Here is a 25,608-nt window from a genome sequence, read left to right on the forward strand (position 1 = left end):
TATCGGTGTCACAATCGATATAAAATATGTTGCCAACGGAAAAAAATACGAATGTTTACTGTTTTCGTAAAAGATGAGTATTTCTTCTGGACGGAAAATACAACATTGCAGGGATGAGTATTCGTTAAGGACAAGTATTTTCCCTTAACCAAAAATATAAGAAGACGTTTACTTATTTCTTTAATTTGCTGATTAACAATAATTTCTTCACTGTGTTAATATTATAACAATACATGGCTGACTAGTTTCGGGGTGGTGCCCCTCATTGTCTGAAGCCTAGTCTTTAATTTGTCGTTACTAATTGAAAAACATGCTTTGTCTCGTGTACTCCTTCAATTTTGCATTACTAACAACTAAAAAAATGTCACCTTGTCAATAAAGGAATGGAAAAATTATATTTAATTTCTTTATTTTGGTAGCATTTACAGCTTATGGAATATTGATTACTAAAAAGTCCAATCATCCATTTCTTCCGTAGACTGTTTTTTTTTTGACTGAGTGTTATGGTGATGGGTAGCCTCTATAATACATCTGTTCCTTTAAATATGTAAATTAATACTCATATATTCTATGAAACAAATGACACAAGTTCTTGATTAGTAAATGTTAACAGAATGGTCACTAACTGCGCAAACTCGGGGGGCCAAATTCTAGACAAATATGATACTGTGATAGATAAAGCGCCTGGAGGCATGTTTTCTATGGATGCACTGCTGAATAGATTAAGAGAACGCCTCTACACGCCAACAATATCGTAAGAGTATCTATGTAAATATGCTGCAACCGAAGTTCAAACAAACAAAACAGTATAAAAAAATGTTGACTGTTCCGTAGGAAATTCACCATATGAAAGGACTTGGTTAAGGAAAAAGAGTCAGATGTACATAATTTAACAATGTGGAATTCTTATGCAGACGAGAACATGTTTAAACTGCTGGCAATTTGAAAAGTATCTACAGAAATATTATCAGTGTTTCATCTTAAAATAGTTACAGATAAGTTCTTCTGAACAGTAATGTAATAACTAGACTTCGTTGAATTGCCACACGCAGCATGCAATCAGGTTGCCGATGTACGGTAGTATAGAAGAGGTGAGCGACCGCCCGGTCTCGTAGTATAAGCAGTTCATGTTAAGAGTTGTGACCGGTCCAAATAGATAGAGCAGCTACAGCTAATGTATACCTATGTAAGCACTTGTTTTTGTATTACTGTGGTTGAAACAGTCAAAGCTTAACATTTGTTCAGTGCAGACAAAAATTCAATCAAACATGCCACAATGAGAGTGTTGCTGTTCCAAATAATATTTTCTCCTGGAATACCCTTACCCCTGCAGCCAGTCTTGACCCGTTGGAAAACGTGGTTGGTTGCTAATAATTATTATGCAGAATCTTACTGCAAAATAATGGAGGTAATTGATGCATTGGATAGCGCAGACAGTTCCGCTGTTGCAGCTGTAAAATCATTGCCTTCTCAACAGCTATTGGAAGATATTCTGTTCATTGATTCTAATTTTAAAATCGTGTCCAAAAGCATCATCCTATTAGAATCGTCTAAACTACAACTCTCAGAAGCCCTTAATATAGTGTATAAAGTATCACAAACCGTTATCCAAAATAACAATTAACTAATTTCAGAAAAAGTAAAATGTAAGTTGAGAAACATTACTGCTAAAAATTCTGCCTATTTACAACTTCGTATTATAAATTATGTACTATCAGGTCACGACGAGAAGTCTGAAATTGGTGCACTAAAAAGTAGTGACTTTCCATTCTTCAAAAATGCTCCTATTACATCGTGTGATGTTGAACGTACATTTTCCCAATATAAAAACTGTTTGAGTGACCATCGGAGGAGGTTCACTTTGGCAGTCGCTCAAAATGTACGTAACTCTTCACTGCACATATTCAAGAATGATGTGAGTATATTACATTAAATTTTAAGAGTTAATATAGCTCACTACAAAATAATTGTGTATTTACATGTTTAGACATTTCCTACTTCAATGATTATTCATTATATCTCTTGAATGCAGGATACAGGTTTTATTGTAACCGCAGTATACTGCTCAGTGTTTTACATCAGAGGCATACTCCGTCCGTTGCACGCCCCTTTCTCATACAGTCTATACCGCGTGCGTAGTAAACCTTATGATTCTCGTGGCAATTCCACGAAGTCTAGTAATAACTAATAACATTTTATAGACCCATTGCAATAGTTTGTGCTCCATCCAACGTATTTGAGCAGATTCTATATGCACGAATTTTTCGACATGTTCATAATGCAATTGATATAAATCAGCATGGATTTTATATCCATAGGTCTACCAAAACAAATCTAATTAATTTTACACAAAAGGCATTTAATACATTACATCATATTAGAAATTTAGACGTTATATACCTTCACTTTTCTACAGCGTTTCATAAAATCGATCATAAAATATTAATTAATATACTTTAACATTTCGGATTATTTTTTTCGTACTTACAGCTAATAACATCATATCTTATAAACAGGCAGCAGTATATGTTATTCAATCAAGTGAAATCAAAAGCATTCACAGTAACTTCAGGTGTACCCCAAGGATCCAATCTTGGTCCCTTATTCTTTTTACTTTATATCAATGACTTGCTTAAACAGATTATACAATCTAAATGTTTAAATTAATTGATGAACTAGTGGACTTACTCGTGTTAAATATGTAATATTTTTCCGGCTTACAGCTGTTTCAGTGCATCACGCACCATCATCAGAGCCTACTAGATCGCGGCGTCATCTCGAACTTCTCTGCCTGTTAGGAGGGTGTGTTTTATTGTTGGAATGTGTTGGATTGTGTAGTCGAATAGTGTGTGTGTACTGAAATTGATCTGTGTGTTGAGGATTTGATCGGGGTGTGTTTTAGTGTGTTTGTACATTTCATATTGTTCTAGTGTGTTGAGTTTTTGGTTCTTGGGTTGTGTGTGTAGGATTTCCATGTCCGTATTTATGTTATTGTATGTATGGTTGGCATTGGTTATGTGATCGGCGTATGTAGATGTATTGTGTCCTCTGGTTATAGCTTTAATGTGTTCTTTGTAGCGAGTTTGGAATGATCTGCCTATCTGTCCTATAGAACACAATACATCTACATACGCCGATCACATAACCAATGCCAACCATACATACAATAACATAAATACGGGCATGGAAATCCTACACACACAACCCAAGAACCAAAAACTCAACACACTAGAACAATATGAAATATACAAACGCACTAAAACACACCCCGATCAAATCCTCAACACACAGATCAATTTCAGTACACACACACTATTCGACTACACAATCCAACACATTCCAACAATAAAACATACCCTCCTAACAGGCAGAGAAGTTCGAGATGACGCCGCGATCTAGTAGGCTCTGATGATGGTGCGTGATGCACTGAAACAGCTGTAAGCCGGAAAAATATTACATATTTAACACGAGTAAGTCCACTAGTTCATCAATTAATTTATATTCAAGTGTTAAAAGTGGTGTACGCAAGATTCAAAATGGACTAAATGTTTACTATATGCTGATGGTGTTAAACTGTATAAAGTCATTGACAAACAATAACATGCTGTTGATCTACAACATGATTTGGACAGACTATATAGATGGAGTATTGAAAATTTTCTTCCGTTAAATTCTATTATAAGTTGCTTTATGACATATTCTACAAATAAGATAATTACTCAAAATTCGTATGAAATTACTTAGAGTGGAATCATTTACGGATTTGGGTATTTATTTTACACATATCTTATGTTTTAAAATGCACTTAAATCACGTGGTAAATTATGCATATAGAAAATTAGAATTTATAATCAGAAATACAAAAGAATTTAAAAATGTACCCTATATAAAACATTAGTTAAAAGTAAACTTGAGTATGTGTCTATAATATGGTCACCTCAGTTCCAGTTCCATCAGATGCAAATAAAAAGGATACAGATAAAATTTTTAAGTTATCTGTATTTTGAAAAAAAAAAACATCACGTGTCGTTTTATAAAAAGCAAATTTCATGCAATCAGTTACTTTTTAAATTTAATTATAAAACTTTAAACTCTAGACGATTAATAAATAGCCAAATTTTACTCTATAAGACGGTATGCTGAGTAATGTGATTTTCTTAAATTCCTTCAGTTCAATGTAAAAAGAATAGAATTACGTAATAGGCAACCTTTTGTTATTCCAATTCTAGGCCTGTTTTCTTCAAGAACTCTCCATTGTTTGTTATGTAGCCTACAATACTTACAACTCTCTGTCTTTAAACTGTGATTCTCAATTAGATTTCAGTTTATCAATTAAACAATTTCATACAATTTTAAAAAGAACTATATTTCCTTACCTATTTAAAGTATGAATAAATATATTATAATGTTTTTCCTCTAATTCTGAAATAATTCTGCATTACTGTATTGACATATAGACTAACTAACCGTACCCGTGCGCTCCGCTGCACCCGTTAGAAATAAATATAAAGTAATTACATAATTAAAATAGAACATTTGATCCAGGGAACATTCGTGTTTGATATAAGGATAAATCGTTTATTATGTTACTTAATTTAAATTGTATTTGAATAATTAAAATGCGATCATTTTAATCCAGAGACCACTCATTTGGTCATAAAAATTATTTTAGGAAATACAGGAAACGAATGTACAGAATAGCCTATCAAGTTTTCTGTGCATAAGAAGCTATTATCTTACCTGTCCTCGATTCACTCAGAAGTTACTGTAATAACATCATAGCATTATGTCCATCTAGAGAAACTACACTTTCCAATGGTGAATTAATAATTAATTATACAAATCGGTTAATTTAGCTTCTGATATTACTTCATACAAACACAGAAACATTATCTTTAGGCCATCTTTCATAGCTTTCGATTGTTGCTGTCCAAGGCCCCTTATAGACGAAGTCATTTGTTTTTTAATTCATTACACGGCCTTAGATGGCAGTTATTTTAATTTTAAAACTCATTTATCTCATTAAATATCAGTCCTATCAAAATTTTTCAAGGAATAAAACTTATCGGAAATTATTTTTAAAGAAACTTTTGTTATGTAACATTTTTCACAAAAATCAATAATAAGCGAGATATTTCGATTTATTTAATTCAGGCCCCCTTATAACCCCCCTTTTAAATAATGTATTTTGAATGCCATATAGCCTAAAATCTAAGTTACAACGAACTTAATTTATATTCCAATTTTCATCTAAATCCGTTCAGCCATTATCGCGTGAAAAGGTAACAAACATACAGACAGACAGACAGACAGACAGATAGACAAAAATTTCAAAAAAGCGATTTTCGGTTTCAGGGTGATTAATTATATATGTTAGGACCAATTATTTTTGGAAAATCGAAAATTACCAGAAAAATTTCGGCTACAGATTTATTATTAGTATAGATATTAACTGTAATAATATATTCTAGCATCTATTATCTATCCTCCTTTCTTTCGTTTGTGTTGTTTGTTTTGTTTTTCTACTATTATGGATTTTGTATATAAATTTTATCAATGTAAGCTACCTATAGTTAGAAGCTTGCTTCTGTTGGTGGTGAAGATTAAATAAATAGATAAATGATGCAGCTCATTCATAGGACAGATTCATGGGTCATCATGGGTACTCATAATTACACATATTTCACACCATCATGCACTTTCTGGACTTGGTACTTTCGTGCATTTTCACTACCTCATGCATAATGCAACATACGTCTAAAAAGCTGTAAAAACAAGGGTTTCTTAAAAATATAATTAAAAAATAACCATGCAACTTGCTAGAAATTAAATTAATATCATGCTCAACATTATTTACAACACAATGAACTACAGACGGTATATTAATATATTATAGTATGTATTACTGATCCAGTCAAGAGTGATCCCAGTTGCTACTTCGCATATTATTAAAATATATTATCATCACATTATTAAGGATGCGTCAAGAAAACAATGTTAGGACTTGATACGAAAATGTCAGTCTTAAAATCCTGTTAGTTAAAAGTCGAAGTGGAAATATTAATATTTTCACAATGCATCATTAAAGTATGTTATTTTGTACACTTTTTTTTTTTCTTGTCACTCAACAAACACGCTGATAAACTTACTATGAATAATCATCTCGATGCCATCCATTTCACTACTGGAGGCAGGCCATATCTGGATTTCATTTTAGTGTATGGTCAACCATTAGGACATTTCTGGCAGCGAACAATAAAGTAAATATCAACAACAGGTTAGGACACCATTATTCATCATGTAAATGACTAGAAGCGTAATGTATAAACATATATTAAAATATGAAATAATAGGATTCTTAAAAAAATATATAAATTATATGATTATATTCTAAACCTTACTGAATGTAAGCTAGGTACCGGTATATCAAGAGTGGGAAACGGAAATTAATATGATATACTGTAACTGATACAAAGAAAGTTGCTTTAATTCATTGTTAAGATCGAGATAGAGAGAGAGAGAGGGGGGGGAGGGGGGAGGGAGAGAGGGAGAGAGAGAGAGAGAGAGAGTGAAAGGGAAAGACAAGGAGGAGGGGATAAAAAGGGGTAAGCGCGAAATGGAGAGAGAGAAAGAGGAAAAATGGGGCAGAGAAAGAGAAGAAGAAAGGAAAAAAACGAGAGGAAGGGAGAATATTCAGGAAAGAATATTGACGGACCTGTAACCTATTTGTGCTGTATTTCTTTATCATTTTGGAATAAATTCATGTAACACAACAACAATAACAACAACAACAATAATAATAATAATAATAATAATAATAATAATAATAATAATAATAAAAAAGCCAAATGCCGAATTGGAAATTTACATACCATCATCCATCACTGCCTCAATCACCAATATCATAAACATTAATAAATTAAAATCGAAAATGTTTACATAAACACAAGCCATCTAAAGAGTGATTTATATAGAACTAACACATTTCTTTCATTCTTTATTTAAAAATGAATGATGCTAGCCACAATTTGTTATACCTCAAATTATGTAGAATATCTTTGGAAGATTACTAATCTCTATAGCAAATGTTGAAAATTCTCTATTTATTCGGCTATAAATTCACTTAGTGACTAGTTTTTAACGTCAAATTAAGCAGGAGTTTTGATTCCCTGTCACAAGATGCGCAGATGTTTATGCTTTATTCTGTATATTTATATTCTATTGTAATTGGGGCTTTGTCCTGTTATAAATGAATGAACGTATGAACGAATGAATAAATGAGTAAATAAATGAATAAATAATTCTTATTTGGGTTTACAGTAAATTATGTATAGGTATCTAATTATAGTTGGAAATGAATTATTAACAGCTATATTATTTGCAACATGATAAAATACTGATTTATTGCGGAATGCGTAAAACGTGTGCTAAGAAAGTATGTGTCACTTTCGTGATGCTCACTTCTTTTCTCCAGCCACTATGGTTTCTGAAGCAAATAATTATAATAGTATTTTTGTAGATAACAATTACTAAAAGTAGATTTTTTAATGCTATGCAATCAATCAATCAATCAATCAATCAATCAATCAATCAATCAATCAATCAATCAATCAATCAATCAATCAATCAATCAATCAATCAATCAATCAATCAATCAAACTCCTGTATCTCCTCATGAGGAGCATAGGGCATTCACAAAGTGCCTCCATCGGACCCTATTAATTTGTAGCCAACTTCTTCACTTCGCTCCATGTTTTCCCCTCCCTAGCAATTTCCTCCAAAACTGTTCTCTTCCATGTATTTTTTGGCCTTCTTCTTGTTCTACTACCCTGGGGGTTCCAATCCAAAGCCATTCTTTCTACTGCTCCATCTTCTTTCCTGATTGTGTGCCCTATCCAATTCCACTTTCGTCTTTTGATTTCTATTGTGATTTCTTTCTGATTTGTTATCTTCCATAGTTCTGAGTTTGTGATTATATCTGGCCATCTAATTTTTAAGATTCTTCGTAAACTTCTATTAACAAATGTTTGCAGTTTATTTTGTATAATTTTACCTGTTTTCCATGTCTCACAGCCATATAATAAGACTGATTTCACATTACTGTTAAAGATTTTAATTTTTGTAGATCTAGATATAATATAAGATTTCCATATTGGGTACAACTGGACAAATCCACTATTTGCATTTTTTATTCGGTTCTTTACCTCCTCAAAGGCTACACCAGCCTTGTCAATTATACTACCCAAATATTTAAATTCTTGAACAGTATCAAAATGCTATGCAAATGTGTTAAAAATTGACCTTTATGCAATAGTGTATGAAGAGTACTCTTAACACTTAGTTTCAACTGTTTACACAGATTGTCAATTGCTTCCCACCAGATGTCATAAAATAGCAACCACAATCGATCAATGAAACGATTCAAACAATGCTAGGCCCACTTTTAAAGGGACTATTTGTAGCTAAGAAACATATGCAAATTAAATACACTACTTCAGCAACTATTTTATTGATAACCATATGAAACAATTAAGAAGTAAATGTAATTATAAAAAATTAGGGGGCATCTGGCTTGCAACCAGAGACCTCTCGACCTGCAGTCGCATGCTCTATCACTGAGCTATAACACTACCTGCTTTTAATGTGACTATTACACTTTTATTACGTCACACTACTTTTGACCAATAAAATGGTACGAAAGGACGTCTTTCAACCAATCATGGCTGCTTATCGCACAATTTTATCGCGTCCCTAGCATTTGTTTAATTTTATCACGTCCCTAGCATTTGTTTATTTTTATCTTCTTTGTTTGCCAACATTTCAAACTGCACTGGTCTGGACGTCAAAAAATAGAAAATTACAAACCACTCCAGTCGATGCACAGCACTTTTAAATATGACTCGCATTGGCATTCAAGAACAAGAATTAATAAAGATCACTGGTCATATATTAAGAGCACCATTCGGAAATCCTGAATAAGTTGAGGGATACACCATGCACATCAACGAGTTCACTTCTTTTACGCACACGTCTAATATAACATTAACTGAACCACCAACCACTAAAACATTAAAATTTGAAAACTGTACTTTCAATAATTGTTTCTTTTAAAATTATTATTCATGTTTATTTTTTATTTCATCATCGTTAATTAAAACGTTTCTTGTTTATTTCATCATCCCCAATTAAAACTTTTCGAACACTTGTTTATATTATTTAGGTTATGTTTGTTATAGCTTCTGCTATATGATATTATGGATAGTCACGTATCAGAGATTGTTTAATACTAAGATTTATTGAAAATTATCTGTCAAGTGACGTTGATTACTGGGATCCGGATGGTTGAAATGGAATGCAAATGTTTTAATAAAAATGAAACTGAATCAACAAAGTCTTCTTGACTGTTAACCGTCCACAGAGTTCAAAGAAGATTCCATAGTTGGCACAACTGATAAGAAAACATAATCATAAAACACTACTGCCATCTAGCGTAATGTTGAGATGGTACAATAATACATTTGAAGATAGTTATATTTTCGTAAGCCAATTAATTTTTATCGTATTGGAGTACTTTGTTACTTGTAATCTTTATGTACTTTCTTCTAATCGTGTAATAGTCAATTAAATCCCACTCGAGTTTTGATTTTCTCTAGATAAATCAAAACCTCTAGTGAGATTACTGTTGATAAAGTTTCACTATTGTAGTGAGAGGGAATGCAAACATGGAGAATTTAGTGGAATTGTCTCTATAACAGCACGGACGAAAAGCTGTCTAAAAACAGTATACAACAAGGCCGTGCAAAAGGGAAGGTTTGAGGGTATAACCCCACCCCCGTTCCCCATTTTGAAGGAAATCAGCAACATAGCAAGTGAAATATTTTGACGATAGCGGAGATACACAGACCATTTCAGACAGTGATTATACAAGTAATAAACAGTTTCCGTTATTCAAAAGTTTATAATAAAATACTTTATGAAAAAAAAAATGTTTTCCCCTCTTCAACCACCCCCTATGTCCCATTTCGCAAATATCCCTGCTCGCAAAGTAAAACGCCATTTTTAACCCTTTGCAGCACAAATGTAATTTTTTATGTTTTCTATAACATGGACAATAACAAAACTTCGATCAATTTTTTTTCCAAAATTTTAACCCTGCACACTATTTCAAAACACACTTGGCATCTCTATGTATCCCCAAGCGGTGGTTTCATGGTAGAACATCTATGCTATAATGTAGAGAAAGAAAAAAACTGTGGTTCTTCTGAACAACCACTATGCTCCAAAGGGTTAAGACATATCGTAACAACTATTTTGAATAAATTTTTTAAGTCTGTGAAATGGACGTATGCACTAACATCATGCATTACCGGTGCTATGTTCGGTTCAAGTTTGTCGAGTATGGTGAACATCGATATTCACAGATATTCACTGTGCAAGAGGTCTGTCGTGTTTGTTCCACCTTGTTATAAAATATTTGCTGTCCTTCACTCTCACCCCTTCATATCTTAACTGCTTCAGGATTTTAGCACAGATCTTGTGATTAGTTTTTCATATGAAATACGACGAAGTTTGTAATGTCTTGGTTGTCTGTCTCATGTTTGAACATTGCGACATTTATCACGGAAATTGGTCGTTGTTCACAGACTTAGTCCTATCTCTGAACAGCTCAGGAATCATCGTGTGCGCTGTGTTTACACGTTGCGTTTTACATAGAGACATTCGAAGCCCAGCTTTTGTAACGAGAAGAAAGAGGTTTATTGCCGAGACATAAAGGCTTCATAGAGAACAGGGGCGGTTATTCAAGTGAAGTAAGTGAAGTGCCACTTCACCTATTTATGTGTAAAACACAATTTTATCTCGTATTAATAATTAATTCTAGTTATTACCGGTACTGTATTTCTAACTTAAAACATTTTCTTTTCAGTCGTTATGAACAGTGTTTAGTTGTATAAATAGTACCTGTAACCGTCCGCTGAATAGAATAATGTCAACATTACGAGCGCCGAGCGGTGTCTATTAGAACTTACAATACTGTGGAGTGAAATTATTTGGATTCCTATTCTCATACAGCACTTGGTTTCCATGGTAACGTGATGTCACTCACTAAAGAAAGATTGTATGTGTGAAGTGCGTTTCGAGTATTTCAGATACGGAGAATTGTCAGACTTCTAGGTGGAGTAACCAGTTTGCAGATCTAACGGTACTAATAACAGAGAAGGGGTGAAGATGGTCTCTAAGGCCGGGGTCTATTGTTTAGGGGCCGTGAAATTTTACAGTATGTACTACCTGACTCGAGAATAGTATTATCATTCCCTGTGTCCAAGCAGCCACTCCTGCAATGGTAAATTAGTTGGCTTTATGTTATTTTATCAGGAATACACCCCACATACATTCCCAATGTTTAAAAGTTGTTTTCCGCAGCGTGTATTAGTTCTTCTCATGAGCTCGCCAGTTTTGTTCCAACTCTTGTATTTGAAAGTTTAACGCACGCGTGAATGTACACATGTAGTTTAATACTGTGTACGTTTATTAACTTATTATTTATTTATTTATTTAGGGTATACTAGTGATAAGTGTTTATAGTGTATTAATCCTACATCGAAGTGTATGTTATATGCAAATCAAGATTTCAGGTACAACTCCCGGTAAAGTTGATTTGAATAATTGTTCCGGAGCCGGGTATCGAACCTGGGACCTTTGGTTTAACGTACGGAACAATTTTTCCCTCGAAATTATGTATGTTATATGTTTAATCACTATAGTGCTATTATACAAATACGAGTACATAGAAAATGTTGATAAATGAGAGCGAAATATTTATCCCGAAAATGACACAGTTTGTAATTTATTATAAATGTCGTTTTGTAGACTTAAATATAAGGATAAAAAATATGTTTTAAATTCTTAACGACCTACAGTTCCATTTGTTCTTTGTTTTAAAAGGTGCTAAGAAAATACAGAAGTTGTATAAAATAACTTAAAAAAAATTCTTCCCATGAAAGAATCTTTTCTGTTTGAAATGATTGAAAATTTCACTCGGAATGCTACATCGAAGTAGGAACTTACATCATTAGCCCCATAGCTTTGCATAGAGATATACTGTCCACCCTCAGTTAAACTCAGACATTTCATGAAGACATCATCAACAGGTCTGCTGCTTTAAAAGATAGGAGGATTGACTTGGTATGCAAGAAATTGGGTGAGTCCTGAAATAAACTAGTTTTCCTGTTTGTATGTGTTCTAGAACTAGTAAAATTGCACATAGCCTAGTTTACGAATAGTAGGCCCACTCATTATGTTGTTAAAACTGTTCATGTATTTGTTTATGTGAACAGCACTTCACCTATTTTTTTACGGCGAGCCGCTACTGATAGAGAATAGGTCGTTTCGTGACATACAGATACATCGCTGCTACGACTTGATTTCATCGTTGCTTAATATTTCCCTGTGTGAATCTTGAGTGAGCCTGAATGACATACAAATTCACACTACAGGAGAACGACCATTTTCCGTGTCAAAGGCTGTACCGGTACATAAGATTTTGTAGAATTTGCATTAAAATTGATGACGAAATTGTTACACGCTCTAAGTGCAAAAAAAAATCCGAAAATTAACGAGTGTCTGCTAGACCCATGCAATAAAAATAATCAAATTATATAAAACAACAATAATGACTACAACACTGAAATGATGATAATCAACGGGTAATGCATAAGGAAGGATGTGCATATTGATACAGCAGCTGGCACTAAATTTTTAATTAATTGTTTGCAGGGGGTTCATTACATAAAAATATAACGATTTTGTTGTTATACTAATATAATCAAAATTTAATTTAACGAAAAGCAGATGAAATTCTTTAACACAGCATATGTAACTATTTGTGACATGCAGCTCAAATTTATTGAGGTTTTCTATACTTACAATGGCAACTCCTTGAAGAATAACAAAGTGATAAACAAGATTCATCCCGTAGGCCACAAAACACCAACTAAAGTCTGTATAGCTTTCCACATTATACGCCCCTGTAGACAGTTAAGTTAATAAATCAGGTTCAATTTTATGAAGACTGTAGGCATAGTGAAAACGATTTATCAGGTGTGATCAAATTAAATCAGTTTGTTTTGTCAAGGGTTTGAATCAATATTACCTACGACACAGAGGAGGAAACCGAAGATTAACAGTAAGGTCAGTGGTTGTGAATATTACAGATATAAGAAATAGATAAGTACAATGATGTTCTTATGGACAGCACCAGAAAAATGATTCAATACTGTGATGTTAGTCAGAATGCACACGAATATTTGTTATAAAATTCAGTATTTTCCATTTGCATTTACAGTTACCAGTTGTAACAAAATTTTAGATTACTATATAACAAAATAAGAACTAATAATTTTTATGCGACATACACTAGGTAACTCAAAAACAGACTGACAAATTGAGTGCGGTAATAGCCGCAGAGTAAAGAAATATGCCAGTGAAAACTCCACATTCTATTTTAAATATTTTTCACGTTATCATTCTGTGAATATGTTAAAGGCTAGTCACTATAATGAAAGTTAGGCAATGTCTGAAAGGTTTAACGAAGGGAAAGAGTATTTTGTAGCAAAGAAATTCTCTATGTTTTTTTTTTTTTTACTTTTTATTTTTTAGTTCGTTATTTAACGACGCTGTATCAACTACTAGATAATTTAGCATTGATGGGATTGGTGATAGCGAGATGAGGCTGAGGATTCGCCATAGATTACCTGACATTTTTGATTATGATTAGAAGAAACCTCGGAAAAAACCCAACTAGGTAAGCAGCTCAAGAGGGGAATCGAACCCATGCCCGAGCACAATTCCAAATCAGCAGGCAAGCACCTTAACCGACTGAGCCATGCCAGTGGCTTTCTCGATGTTTTGTTTCTTTTCACTCAAATGATTTCTACATTTTTAAAAGGTAAAATTATACAAACTCAACCTAATGCACAGAGTGGTCAGACAGTGTATGGAGAGCTGTTCTCTGATTCTGCGGCAAGTCAGAAGTTGAACAGTTCGATTCCAGATAGTAAACAGAAGTGAAGACTTACTTACTTACTGGCTTTTAAGGAACCCGGAGGTTCTTTGCCGCCCTCACATAAGCCCGCCATTGGTCCCTATCCTGAGCAAGATTAATCCATTCTCTATCATCATATCCCACCTCCCTCAAATCCATTTTAATATTATCCTACCACCTACGTCTCGGCCTTCCTAAAGGTCTTTTTCCCTCCGGCCTCCCAACTAACACTCCATATGCATTTCTGGATTCGCCCATATGTGCTACATGACCTGCCCATCTCAAACGTCTGGATTTAATGTTCTTAATTATGTCAGGTGAAGAATACAATGCGTGCAGTTCTGTGTTGTGTAACTTTCTCCATTCTCCTGTAACTTCATCCCTTTTAGCCCCAAATATTTTCCTAAGGGCCTTATTCTCAAACACCCTTAACCTATGTTCCTCTCTCAAAGTGAGAGTCAAACTTTCACAACCATACACAACAACCAGTAATATAACTGTTTTATAAATTCTAACTTTCAGATTTTTTGACAGCAGACTGGATGACAAAAGCTTCTCAACCGAATAATAACAGGCATTTCGAAGTGAAGACTACAGGGGAAAAACCTGATAAACCACGTTTTACTCTTCTTACAGGAGAGTAAGTAAAAAGTTTCAAGTTTCATTACAGTCTATTGTCTTTGAGTTATCATTCTTCAAATGTCTTTGGATTAATGAGGTTGTTATTCTGTACAGTTAAACTACATACATCTACACTACTTGGATTATTACATATCTAAAACAAAAAATGATTAATTTTGAACTTGTCACGTTTTTCCCTTGTGCTTTTCAAGTCCAAATATGTATAATGTGCAACAACACATCCCTCATCACAAATCAAGTTTATTTGATATCTCAACAATTATTTCAGTTAGAAGATCGAAACCTTTTGCTTTTTAGTTTTTCTGAATTAAAGAATATTGTCGGCCTGGGTAGCGCAGTCGGTATAGCGCTGGCCTTCTGTGCTTGAGGTTGCGGGTTCGATCCTGGCTCAGGTTGATGGCATTTAAGTGTGCTTAAATGCGACAGGCTCATGTCAGTAGATTTACTGGCATGTAAAAGAACTCCTGCGGAACAAAATTCCGGCACACCGGCGACACTGATATAACCTCGGCAGTTGCGAGCGTCGTTAAATAAACTATAATTTATTTTATTTATTAACGAATATTTCAGAAAATTTTGTCGGTTTATTTTTGAGAAAGTATTTAGAGTTTACTTGAAACCACCAGGAAATAATAATATTCATATTAATTGTAACTTTAAAGCACAATATAAAATCAATCAACTTAGAAATACACTAACATAACGAAAATAATTGAAGGGTCCAGGGGAAAAACACGTTTAGTCACATTTTGCAAATTTTTCAGGAAAGCATTTACAGAAATGCAGAACTGACAGTTTCTTCCAGCGTAAGCCTTTCCTTAATATACCTGTATGATTAAGGGATCTTAAAGATCTCAACTGTAGTTGCCAGATTCAATTAAAATATAAAAATTACTAAATTTGGACTAAACGTGCTTTCCCCTGAACCCTTCAATTATTTTTTACAATTTCGTGACAAGATATTGACTAAATTAAATTAAATCTAAATAAAAGAGATGTAGTAGTGAATTTAACAAGATATTAATTTGGAAAGAGTATATATTTCATTTTCAAGTAAGATTGAGATAATGACATTACAATGTTCAGTATTTGACTCTATATTAAACAACCAAGATAATAACTAAATTACAATTGGGGTTTCCTTACCTCCCAACCTCAACAAATAGTAAGGCACGATCACCAACATACTATGTTGAATCCAATATATAGATTTCTCAAATGGAAACTGGAAAATAAGTAAACAAACACATGTAGAAGATAATCAATCAAAGTTCAAAATAAAACATGGAACACGGCTTGTAACTCTTGTATTTTTAATTTTATGAAAAAACATTTGTAGAAAAGTTATTAATGGTTAAAAAGAACGTTTTGAACATGTTTTCAAAAACTATGTTTTTCATTTATAAAGAATGTGCCAAGGAGTCCGTTTTCTTTAGTGCCACCATGTACTTATTTTATATTTTTGGATTTTTCAGGTCTTAAAACCTACAAAATCATATCTATTTTTTTACCATTCATAAACTACTATTTTGTAAAAATTTCCTCAAACTTATGATTCCAATATATGTGTACATACCAAAGAGAAATGCTCCAGTATATAAATTTATCACTAATGAGAATAAGGGGAATCGAACCCCCGACTGCTGGATTTTTAGCTAGACACGCTGTCGCTTGACCACTATAATTAATATTACATTATTAGTTACAGTCTTTACTCACCAGGCGAGTTTCTGTCCAAGGAAAGGCGCAGGCTAAGACTGCACCATTCAAGAAATTCAAGTGAAGTCTATATATAATGGTAACAAGCTTGCTTGGTTGTGCAGCCAACAAGTATATCTGCAACAGAAGAGAAAATCAACGTAATGGGAGTGAATAAACAATATTTCTAACACAAAGGAGGAGAATTCAACATTTTACAAGTGTCTCTCCGTAGAGTAATGGTCAAGATACTGGTCGTAATGTAGGTGGGTCCTGGTTCGAGCCTGGGATGAACTTATTTATTTTGATTGGAATGACCTACCTGCAGCAGTCTTTGAGGGCTGTCCTTCCTTAAGGAGATTCAAGAATAACTTAAAAAATTGTGTATAAAGTGCAAATTAAAATTAAGGTGACATTTAACATTTAATTTCTTTAAGGTGACATGTATTTATTTAGCCTGACGAGTTACTCCCTTGGTTTGAATTGTAAATTATTTAAAAAATAGCGTGTAAGAGGGCCTTAGACTAGAAATGTTTAGTTTAAATGTAGTTCTGTTTATAAGTATGCATAAGGGTATAATTATTTGACTTACTTGAACTGTTGTATCAGTGAAGCGAGGTGAGTCAGTGAAGTTATGGTTTTACAGTGCAGTGAATAGTTCCGATCAGTGATAATTTATAGCGTCAATGAAATGTGTTCTATAGTGTCAGTGAAATGTGTTATAGAGTGTCAGTGAAATGCGTCATAGTGCCACTACAGTGAGTGAGATGAGAGTAAAGTGAAAGACTATTGAAACTTATGTAGGGCGTATACATATGTAATTATTGTGTTAAATTGTATTGTGTATTCTTATTGTATTGTATATATAATTGTATTGTGTAATGTAATTTTATTGTGTATTGTTTATATTGTGTATACCACTGCCACTGGGTGCTTGCCCACTTGCATACATACATTAGTGCATACATAAGATTAGAATACATATCAGTTTAGAATACTGGTTCCAAAACTTTTTGTTTCTAATTCCCCCCCCCCCCCCCCCACCATCACAAAGTACTATTCAAAGTGTTTAAGTGTTGTAAACCTCGCGGACTTTTTCAGAGGATTAGCTGCCGCTATATTTCCATGAGTTCTTTAATATTGTTTGGAATTTCAGCAGTTGAACGCATCTGTCTAAGAACAGATTCAGTATCCGTCTGTTGTCTTCGGAAAATACTCCATAAGATGTTGCTTATAATTTATATCACTTTGAAATACCACCGGTGTAGTCCAGGCAATAGGCGTGTTGGCCTGCTGATCCGGAACTGCCCTTGGGCGTGCATTCGATTACCATTTGGGCTGATTACCTGGCTGGGTTTTTTCCGAGTGTTTCCCCAAACTGTAAACCGAATGTCAGGTAATCACTTGGCGATTACTCGACTTCACCTCGCCATCATAAATTCCATCTACGATCAATAACCTAGTAGCTATAGTCGCGACGCTGTTATTCCCGGCCTGACTCCTACTCTTCGCTTACGTCTTAGGAAGTGAAGGCTCTATAAAATCTAGGTAGGTAGTATCGTTCGCCATTTTTGTTCTTTCGTTGCCGAGCTACCATACGAGGAATCTATTTGCCGCACCGTTAAACATTATCATGTCGTAGCTCCTATGATAATAAATCAAACGCACTGTAATTGAGGAAATAATTGAGCGGCAAATAACGTCTTCGTGTGCTTTCTGCGAACGCCAACGAAAGAGACAAAATGGCGGGCGATTATATTAAGTATTTATCGAGCCTTAAGAAATGAATAACGTCTTCATCAGCGAATCACAAGACGCACACGTTTAAATGTAGCCGACTTGCAACGCGATTGGCTGCCGGAAATTAGAGCGACGGGACTACAATATAGCGTTGTTAAATAACTGACACCATTTTAACCACCAATTTTCGCAACAGGAAAAGTATCAGAAATTGTTGGCATATATATATATATATATATATATATATATATATATATATATATACACATACATACATATATATATATATATATATATATATATATATATATATATATATATATATATACATACATACATACATACATATACACACAATTATAAAAGAAAATACTTTATTTTTGGTTTCAAAAAATGACTTTTATGTGTAATCCGGAAAACAAAAGTTCATTTTATCATTTGAGTGCATCATATACAGAGTGTTTCAAAAATGCTATAAAGAACTTTGTGGGGGGGGGTGGTAGAGCAGGACATTTTCAGCAGTTTTGAGACAGGAAATACATGTCCACTGGAGCCTCTTTTCAGAGCTAAGTCATTGTCAAGGCGCTATCCTGCAGATAGGCAAGTTGCTTGAATTTTTTGTGGGTTATTTTACTACGCTTTATCAACTGCTGTGGTTATCTAGCGTCTGAATAGTATGAAGGTGATGATGCCGGCGAAATAATTCAGGGGGGATCCAGCACCGAAAATTACCCAACATTTGCTCTTAATGGGTTGAAGGAAAACCCCGGAAAAAATCTCAACCAGGTAACTTGTCCCAATCAGGATTTGAATCAGGTCCCACTCGTTCACGGTCAGACATGCTAACCTTTACTCCACAGCGGTGGACTTGCTTGAAATTAAAGACTCTTTTGGCGCCTGGTAAATGTAGATTCCCCCCATCTCAAACGGCTCGAAATGTCCTGCTCTCTTATTCCACGAAATTTTTTACAATGTTTGAAACACGGACAGTTACCAGGCACCAAATGTCTTTAATTTCAAGCAACATATCTACCTACAGGAGTTAGCAGTTTTACAACGATATAGGTACCTCTGAAAGGCGGTTTCAAAGAACATGTACTCGTATTCCGTATCTCAAACGGTTCCAAATGTCCTGCCCTATCACCCCAGGAAGTTCTTTTCACATTTTTTAAAACACTGACACAGAATTTTTATGGACAAAAATTTAAGTTGGAATACTCAAATCACACACACATGTAAAATAATTTTTATGAAAATTCACGCACTAAAAATAATTCGAAATTTCCTTCCGTTGCTTCTCAAGAAGAATTTAGTGCAGTCGCTCTTGGTGCCTCATTTTGATTACTGTGATACTCTCTACACTGACCTTAACATGAGACTGACAGACATACTACAGCGTGTTCATAATGCATGCGTTCGATTTATTTGCAACGTCCGTAGATCTGACCGTATCACACCTTCACTAAATATGCTGTCCTGGGTCCGTCTCAAAGAGCGAAGAACTATTCACTCTCTCACTTTACTCTTCAATATTCTTCGAAACTCTAACCCTAGCTACTTAGCTTCTCGTTTTCAACATTTGTCCTCATATCACGAAATAGATACTCGCTCACAACACCATATCACACTTTCTATTCCTAAACATAGAACATCCTTCTACTCTTCATCTTTCACAGTCTCTGCAGCTCATCTCTGGAACTCTCTACCACAACATGTCAGAGACTATCGGACATTGTCTAATTTCAAAAATAAATTAAAATTGCACTTTTTCAATTCACATTCCTTTCAGTTATAAGCCCTTTTCTCTGCGATAGTTTTGTAAAAATATAGGCTATATATTTCTTTTCCTTCCATTCCCCTTTTTGTTCTCTTTATCAGCTGATGAATTTATTATCATAGCCTTTTATTGTGAATTTTATTTAATTTTCGTATTTCTTTTCTTTTTTATTATTATTTGATTACATTCTATTTTGTTATATTCTTCCTTACGTTTTCCATATTAACCATTTGTACTAAATGAGTTGCTTTTGCTATATTCCAATGTAATTTACTTTCTTTTTTCTATTATGGTATTATTTTCACGTTGTTTAGTGTCGATTTTATTATGCTATTATTATTATTATTATTATTATTATTATTATTATTATGTTAGTATTCTGTTCTTTAACTTTTTGTTAACTTTAACTGCTTGTATACTTTGTGACCTGGTAGAGTGTAAGAGAAGGCCCTATGGCCTTAACTCTGCCAGTATAAATAAAGAATTTATTATTATTATTATTATTATTATTATTATTATTATTATTATTATTATTACAGTCACTAGGCACCAAAAGGGCCTTCAATATCAAGCAACTCTCTTACCTACATACATTCCCGATCTCATACGACTCCGAATGTCCTGCGCTACTACTCCAAGAAGTTTTACAATCTTTTTGAAACACGTTACCAGGCACCAAAAAGACCTACAATTTCAAGCAACTTTCCTACCTGCAGGAGTTAGCATTTATAGAATGCGTATCTCTGAAAGGAAGCTTCAGTGAACATCCATTCCCTATCTCAAACGACTCCGAATATTCTGCCCTACCATTCCGTGAAGTACAGGTCGTACTGTAAGTCATGAGGAACCCATTCCAGTTTCAACAATGTAACAAAAACGACTGTATGATCATAATCTACAGCAGCGTTTCTCAAACTATGGTCCGCGGGCCACTTGTGGTCCTCGAGGTCTGCCCTTGTGGTCCTTCTAAAAGGACAGAAGAAAAAATAAAGTTCAAACGAATTGCGTGTCACACTATAGCTGCAAATCTCAGAGTCTGGAAATAACACATGGCAATCGCCTTTCACTTTTTCTCCCAATACTGACATTTTATGAAATTTATTACCCTACCTGTCTACCGACTTCTCACTCTAATCTCAGCAACAAAAGAGGGATTTAAAGCACTATTAACGTGGTGTTTCTCGCCATCTTTTCCCTGCACATCAGCTGATGACATGTGGCTAAGTATTGGCATATCTTTCAGATGAATTCTCAAAACTAAACGAACTAAATCTCTCTCTATAAGGTAATTCTTTGACTGTTCTCAATACGCGTGAGAAAATAAAGGGGTTCGAGAGGAAACTTTGTTTGTGGGTCAGTTCCGTAAAACAGGATTTTTTTCACTATTTCCAATCCCAGAGTCTTTTTTGGTTGAAAATGGTTTCGTTATTGGAAAAGAATTGTGCAATGACATATGTTCGCATCTCGAAACTCTGAGGTCACAATTAAAAATTATTTTTCAAGTAAATATGACGAATTTTCACGTGTTCGCGATCCCTTTCATTGCGATATTGAATATAACAAACTTTCATTGAGTGCAAGAGAACAGTTAATTGAACTCTCGAATGACACCGGACTTAAAGTGAAATTCCAAGCGGAAGGTATTGTTAATTTCTGGACCTATTGGTTATAATTCAGTTTGCTTTTACATATTTTGTGAGAAAGGGTTTTCATCACTAACTCTAATAAAAACAAAGTACCGAAATAGATTTGAAGTATGTGACGATCTCCGACTTAAGCTTACCAGCACACATCCAAGTACAGAACAACTGTGCAAAAATCAGTAGGCTTATCCATCTCATTAATGTGAGTACCAACATTTATGTATTTTGTTTAGTTAATAAGTTAAAGATTATCCAAACTCTAATAGCCTTGATTATTAAAAACGAAAATGAATTTTTTTTCTGTTAACAGGGTACTATCTGATAGGATGGAAGAGAAGGCCATGTGGCCTTAATTCTATCAGATTAAATAAATAAATAAATAAATAAATAAATAAATAAATAAATAAATAAATAATAACTTAATTAGTTAATACTAATATCAAATTAAATTAATTAAATTAATTTTAATTAATTAATTGTTTTAAAATATAGTTCCGGGTATTAAAATATGCTACAAAAATGATAAATTTCCTTTCGAAAGGAACAAGAGTACGGTGGTCCGCGGAACTGTTCTGACTTTTACAGTATGTATTGACATAATGTGACGTCATTAACTTCTATCACGTGACAACACGCAATGTTTACAAAATGGACAGCGTGCTGTCACTGAATTACTTGTTAAAGAGAAAAAACCTTCTGCTGACATTCATCTCAGACTTCAGCGTACATATGGAAATGTGTGCATGGGCGCCAGCAGTGTTAGGAGATGGGTGAAACATTGCAAAGACGGGAACAAGAGCATCCAAGATAAGCCTCGTAGCGGTCGCTCTCCACGACACGCAACAAGGAAAGAGTTGATGAGTTCTGGGATGCATTCTGGTTGAATTTCCTGAACCTGGAGAGACCATAAATGTTGTCCGCTATATCTAGACACTTTTGAAGCTCTGTCGTGCATTGCGCGAGAAACGACTGAAAAGAAGATCATCCTGATAACGATAACGCGCGGCCTCACATTGTTTGGACATTTGGGTGAAAAACTCTTCCGCATTCTCCCTACAGTCCCGACTTGGCACTCTCCGACTACCAACTTTTCGGTTCTGCAAAGAAACAGCTGCAAGGCCAACGCTATGAGACGCTGGAGGACATGGGGAAAGCAGTGCGTCAATGTTTTCAGGAAGCTGGAACGGACTTCTACCGCAAGGGAATCTTCGAACTTACAGAACGGTGGGAAAAATGTGTGCAAAGAAATGGAGGCTATGTTGGAAAGTGACAAAAAAGTATGTAGCTTAAGGTGATACACCTGGTTTGTCTTACTGGCTTTTAAGGAACCCGGAGGTTCATTGCCGCCCTCACATAAGCCCGCCATTGGTCCCTATCCTGAGCAAGATCAATCCAGTCTCTATCATCATATCCCACCTCCCTCAAATACATTTTAATATTATCTTCCCATCTACGTCTCGGCCTCCCCAAAGATCTTTTTCCCTCCGGCCTCCCAACTAACACTCTATATACATTTCTGGATTCGCCCATACGTGCTACATGCCCTGCCCATCTCAAACGTCTGGATTTAATGTTCCTAATTAGGTCAGGTGAAGAATACAATGCGTGCAGTTCTGTGTTGTGTAACTTTCTCCATTCTCCTGTAACTTCATCCGTCTTGGCCCCAAATATTTTCCTAAGCACCTTATTCTCAAACACCCTTACCCTATGTTCCTCTCTCAGAGTGAGAGTCCAAGTTTCACAAGCATAAAGAACAACGGTAATATAACTGTTTTTATAAATTCTAACTTTCAGATTTTTTGATAGCAGACTGGATGATAAAAGCTTCTCAACCGAATAACAGGCATTTCCCATATTTATTCTGAGTTTAATTTCCTCCCGAGTATCATTTATATTTGTTACTGTTTCTCCCAGGTATTTGAATTTTTTCACCTCTTCAAAAGATGAATTTCCAATTTTTATATTTCAATTTCGTACAATATTCTCGTCACGAGGCATAATCATATACTTTGTCTTTTCGGGATTTACTTCCAAACCTATCTCTTTACTTGCTTCATGTAAAATTCCCGTGTTTTCCGTAATCGTTTGTGGATTTTCTCCTAACATATTCACGTCATCCGCATAGACAAGCAGCTGATGTAACCCGTTCAATTCCAAACCCTCTCTGTTATCCTGGACTTTCCTAATGGCATATTCTAGACCAAAGTAAAAATTAAAGGTGATAGTGCATCTCCTTGCTTTAGCCCACAGTGAATTGGAAACGCATCTGACAGAAATTGAGCTTATTTGAAGGTTTCGTAACAAGCTGTTAGCCCTTCGCCCAAACCGCAACCTGGTTTGTCTAAAAAATACAAATTAAGATTTATAATAATGGGTTACTCATGACTTTCACTACGACCCTGGCATTTTACAATAATGTGAAACATCCTGTATATATTTTGAATAACAGTTCGCGAAAATTAACTGATAGTAGTAATATTATTCTCAACATGGCAAACGAACCGAACTGTTGCGAAACAAGTTAAAAGTGTGTCATGTCATATTCGTGACACACTTTCAACTGTCATCTGACTTAAGTTACGATCAGGGAACGGAGCTTGGATGGCATTACATCTCTCGAGCTGGGTACACCCACGTTCCCTCGAGCAGGTAATAAAATATTGAAGTGGAGAGACGTCAATGTTGCCTCTGGTCATCCATATCGATTACGCTGAGCCGAACAGTTCCTTACGCGACCACAATCACTTATTCACTAAGTCACAAAAATACTTCCGATGGAAGAGCTGCAAACACTTGAATATCATGTGAAATGCCTCCTATAAACGCGTCTCAGAACTGACAAAGTCAATACTATTGCAATTCTTTCGCTATAAAATAATTTGTACGAGAGCCCTAAATGGGCCGATATACCATACAGCAATTCCTTCTCCTCTTGGACTTTCTATAAACTCTTTCTATTTACCGGTACGCAAATGTACAGACATTTTTATAAGTACCGATGGTGCCGCTTTTACAACCATTCCAGCTGTCACGGATGTTACATTTTTACCGTTTTCAAACTCTATACATTGAAAATGAAATGACTTTTGCCAACTTTTATTCTTAGAATCAATTTAGAAGATCGTATTTTACAGAAAAAAAGTTGTTTGAATAAAATTTATTATCAGAGACCGGAAGTTTAGGCATTATGAATAATTAAAATAGACAGGCAAAAAGACATTATAAATACCTAAAATACGCAATAAAAGGCAATTACAAAAACCTTGCACTAGACCCATAACCTTGCACTTTCCACAAAGGGATTTCGGCAGCAAGAAAAGCTTTACATAAGACGAATGCAAATTGAGATTTTCGACTCTATGTTGCAATTACTGTTGGAAGCAAAGAAATCTTCTTCCCAGTAGCCTTGGAAAGTGCATTTTTGTGTTTGGTTGTATTGATATGTTGCGATATTAAATATTTCTTTTCATAGTTCATTGACTGCTCACATATTTTGCATGTAAGTACTTTACCGTCAGTACAAAATACGTCGGATCCAAAAGTATTAACGTAACTTTGCAATTTACTGCGTAAAGGAACACTGAATTTCGGCATCTTACTGCTAGCTACAACAACGTCGCAATGAAAACTGAAAGAAAAATAACCGTTAAAAGTAACGCTAGATCAGCACTCATTGTTGCCTTGTCAAATAAACACAAGCGATAATTAAAACGCTTACTGTTATACATTTTTGCACGGCAGCACTCATTGTTGCAAAGAGAATATGAACTGACTGAAAGACAATAATATACATTCGGTGAAGTCACTTTCATTGTAGCGGTTATAGAAATAAATTGAAATATACCTGTAGGTAATTTTTAATAATACATTAATAAATAATAGATAAATAATCAAATAAAGGCAAAAAAAAGCATTTATTTTGTAAATTAGGCATTTATATTAAAAAAGGCAGAAAAGGGCAACATAAAACTGTGACGTTTCAATCACAAAAGTATACTGTAATTCGTACAGATTTACTTTCAAAATGAAGATAGATTTAACCAGAGCCTTCTTTAGTTACAAGCCGG

At 34.6% G+C, this 25,608-nt stretch overlaps 1 protein-coding gene across 6 annotated transcripts in view; it reads right to left on the bottom strand.

Moving 5' to 3' along the window:
* Positions 1–25,608, bottom strand: part of LOC138706705 (transmembrane protein 164) — a 136,413-nt gene that overhangs the window by 70,465 nt on the left and 40,340 nt on the right. For all 6 annotated transcript variants that reach the window (XR_011334062.1, XM_069836306.1, XM_069836305.1 and 3 more), the window contains exons 3-5: positions 16,403–16,519; positions 15,830–15,908; positions 12,925–13,025 (exon numbers count right to left, since the gene is read on the bottom strand). Coding sequence is in view for 5 of the 6 variants with exons in the window: in XM_069836306.1 (XP_069692407.1) it covers positions 12,925–13,025; positions 15,830–15,908; positions 16,403–16,519 (297 nt within the window). In the remaining variant the exon portion in view is untranslated. The remainder of the gene's footprint in view (positions 1–12,924; positions 13,026–15,829; positions 15,909–16,402; positions 16,520–25,608) is intronic.

The sequence above is a fragment of the Periplaneta americana genome, chromosome 9, assembly GCF_040183065.1.
Source record: "Periplaneta americana isolate PAMFEO1 chromosome 9, P.americana_PAMFEO1_priV1, whole genome shotgun sequence".
Lineage (NCBI taxonomy): Eukaryota > Metazoa > Arthropoda > Insecta > Blattodea > Blattidae > Periplaneta > Periplaneta americana.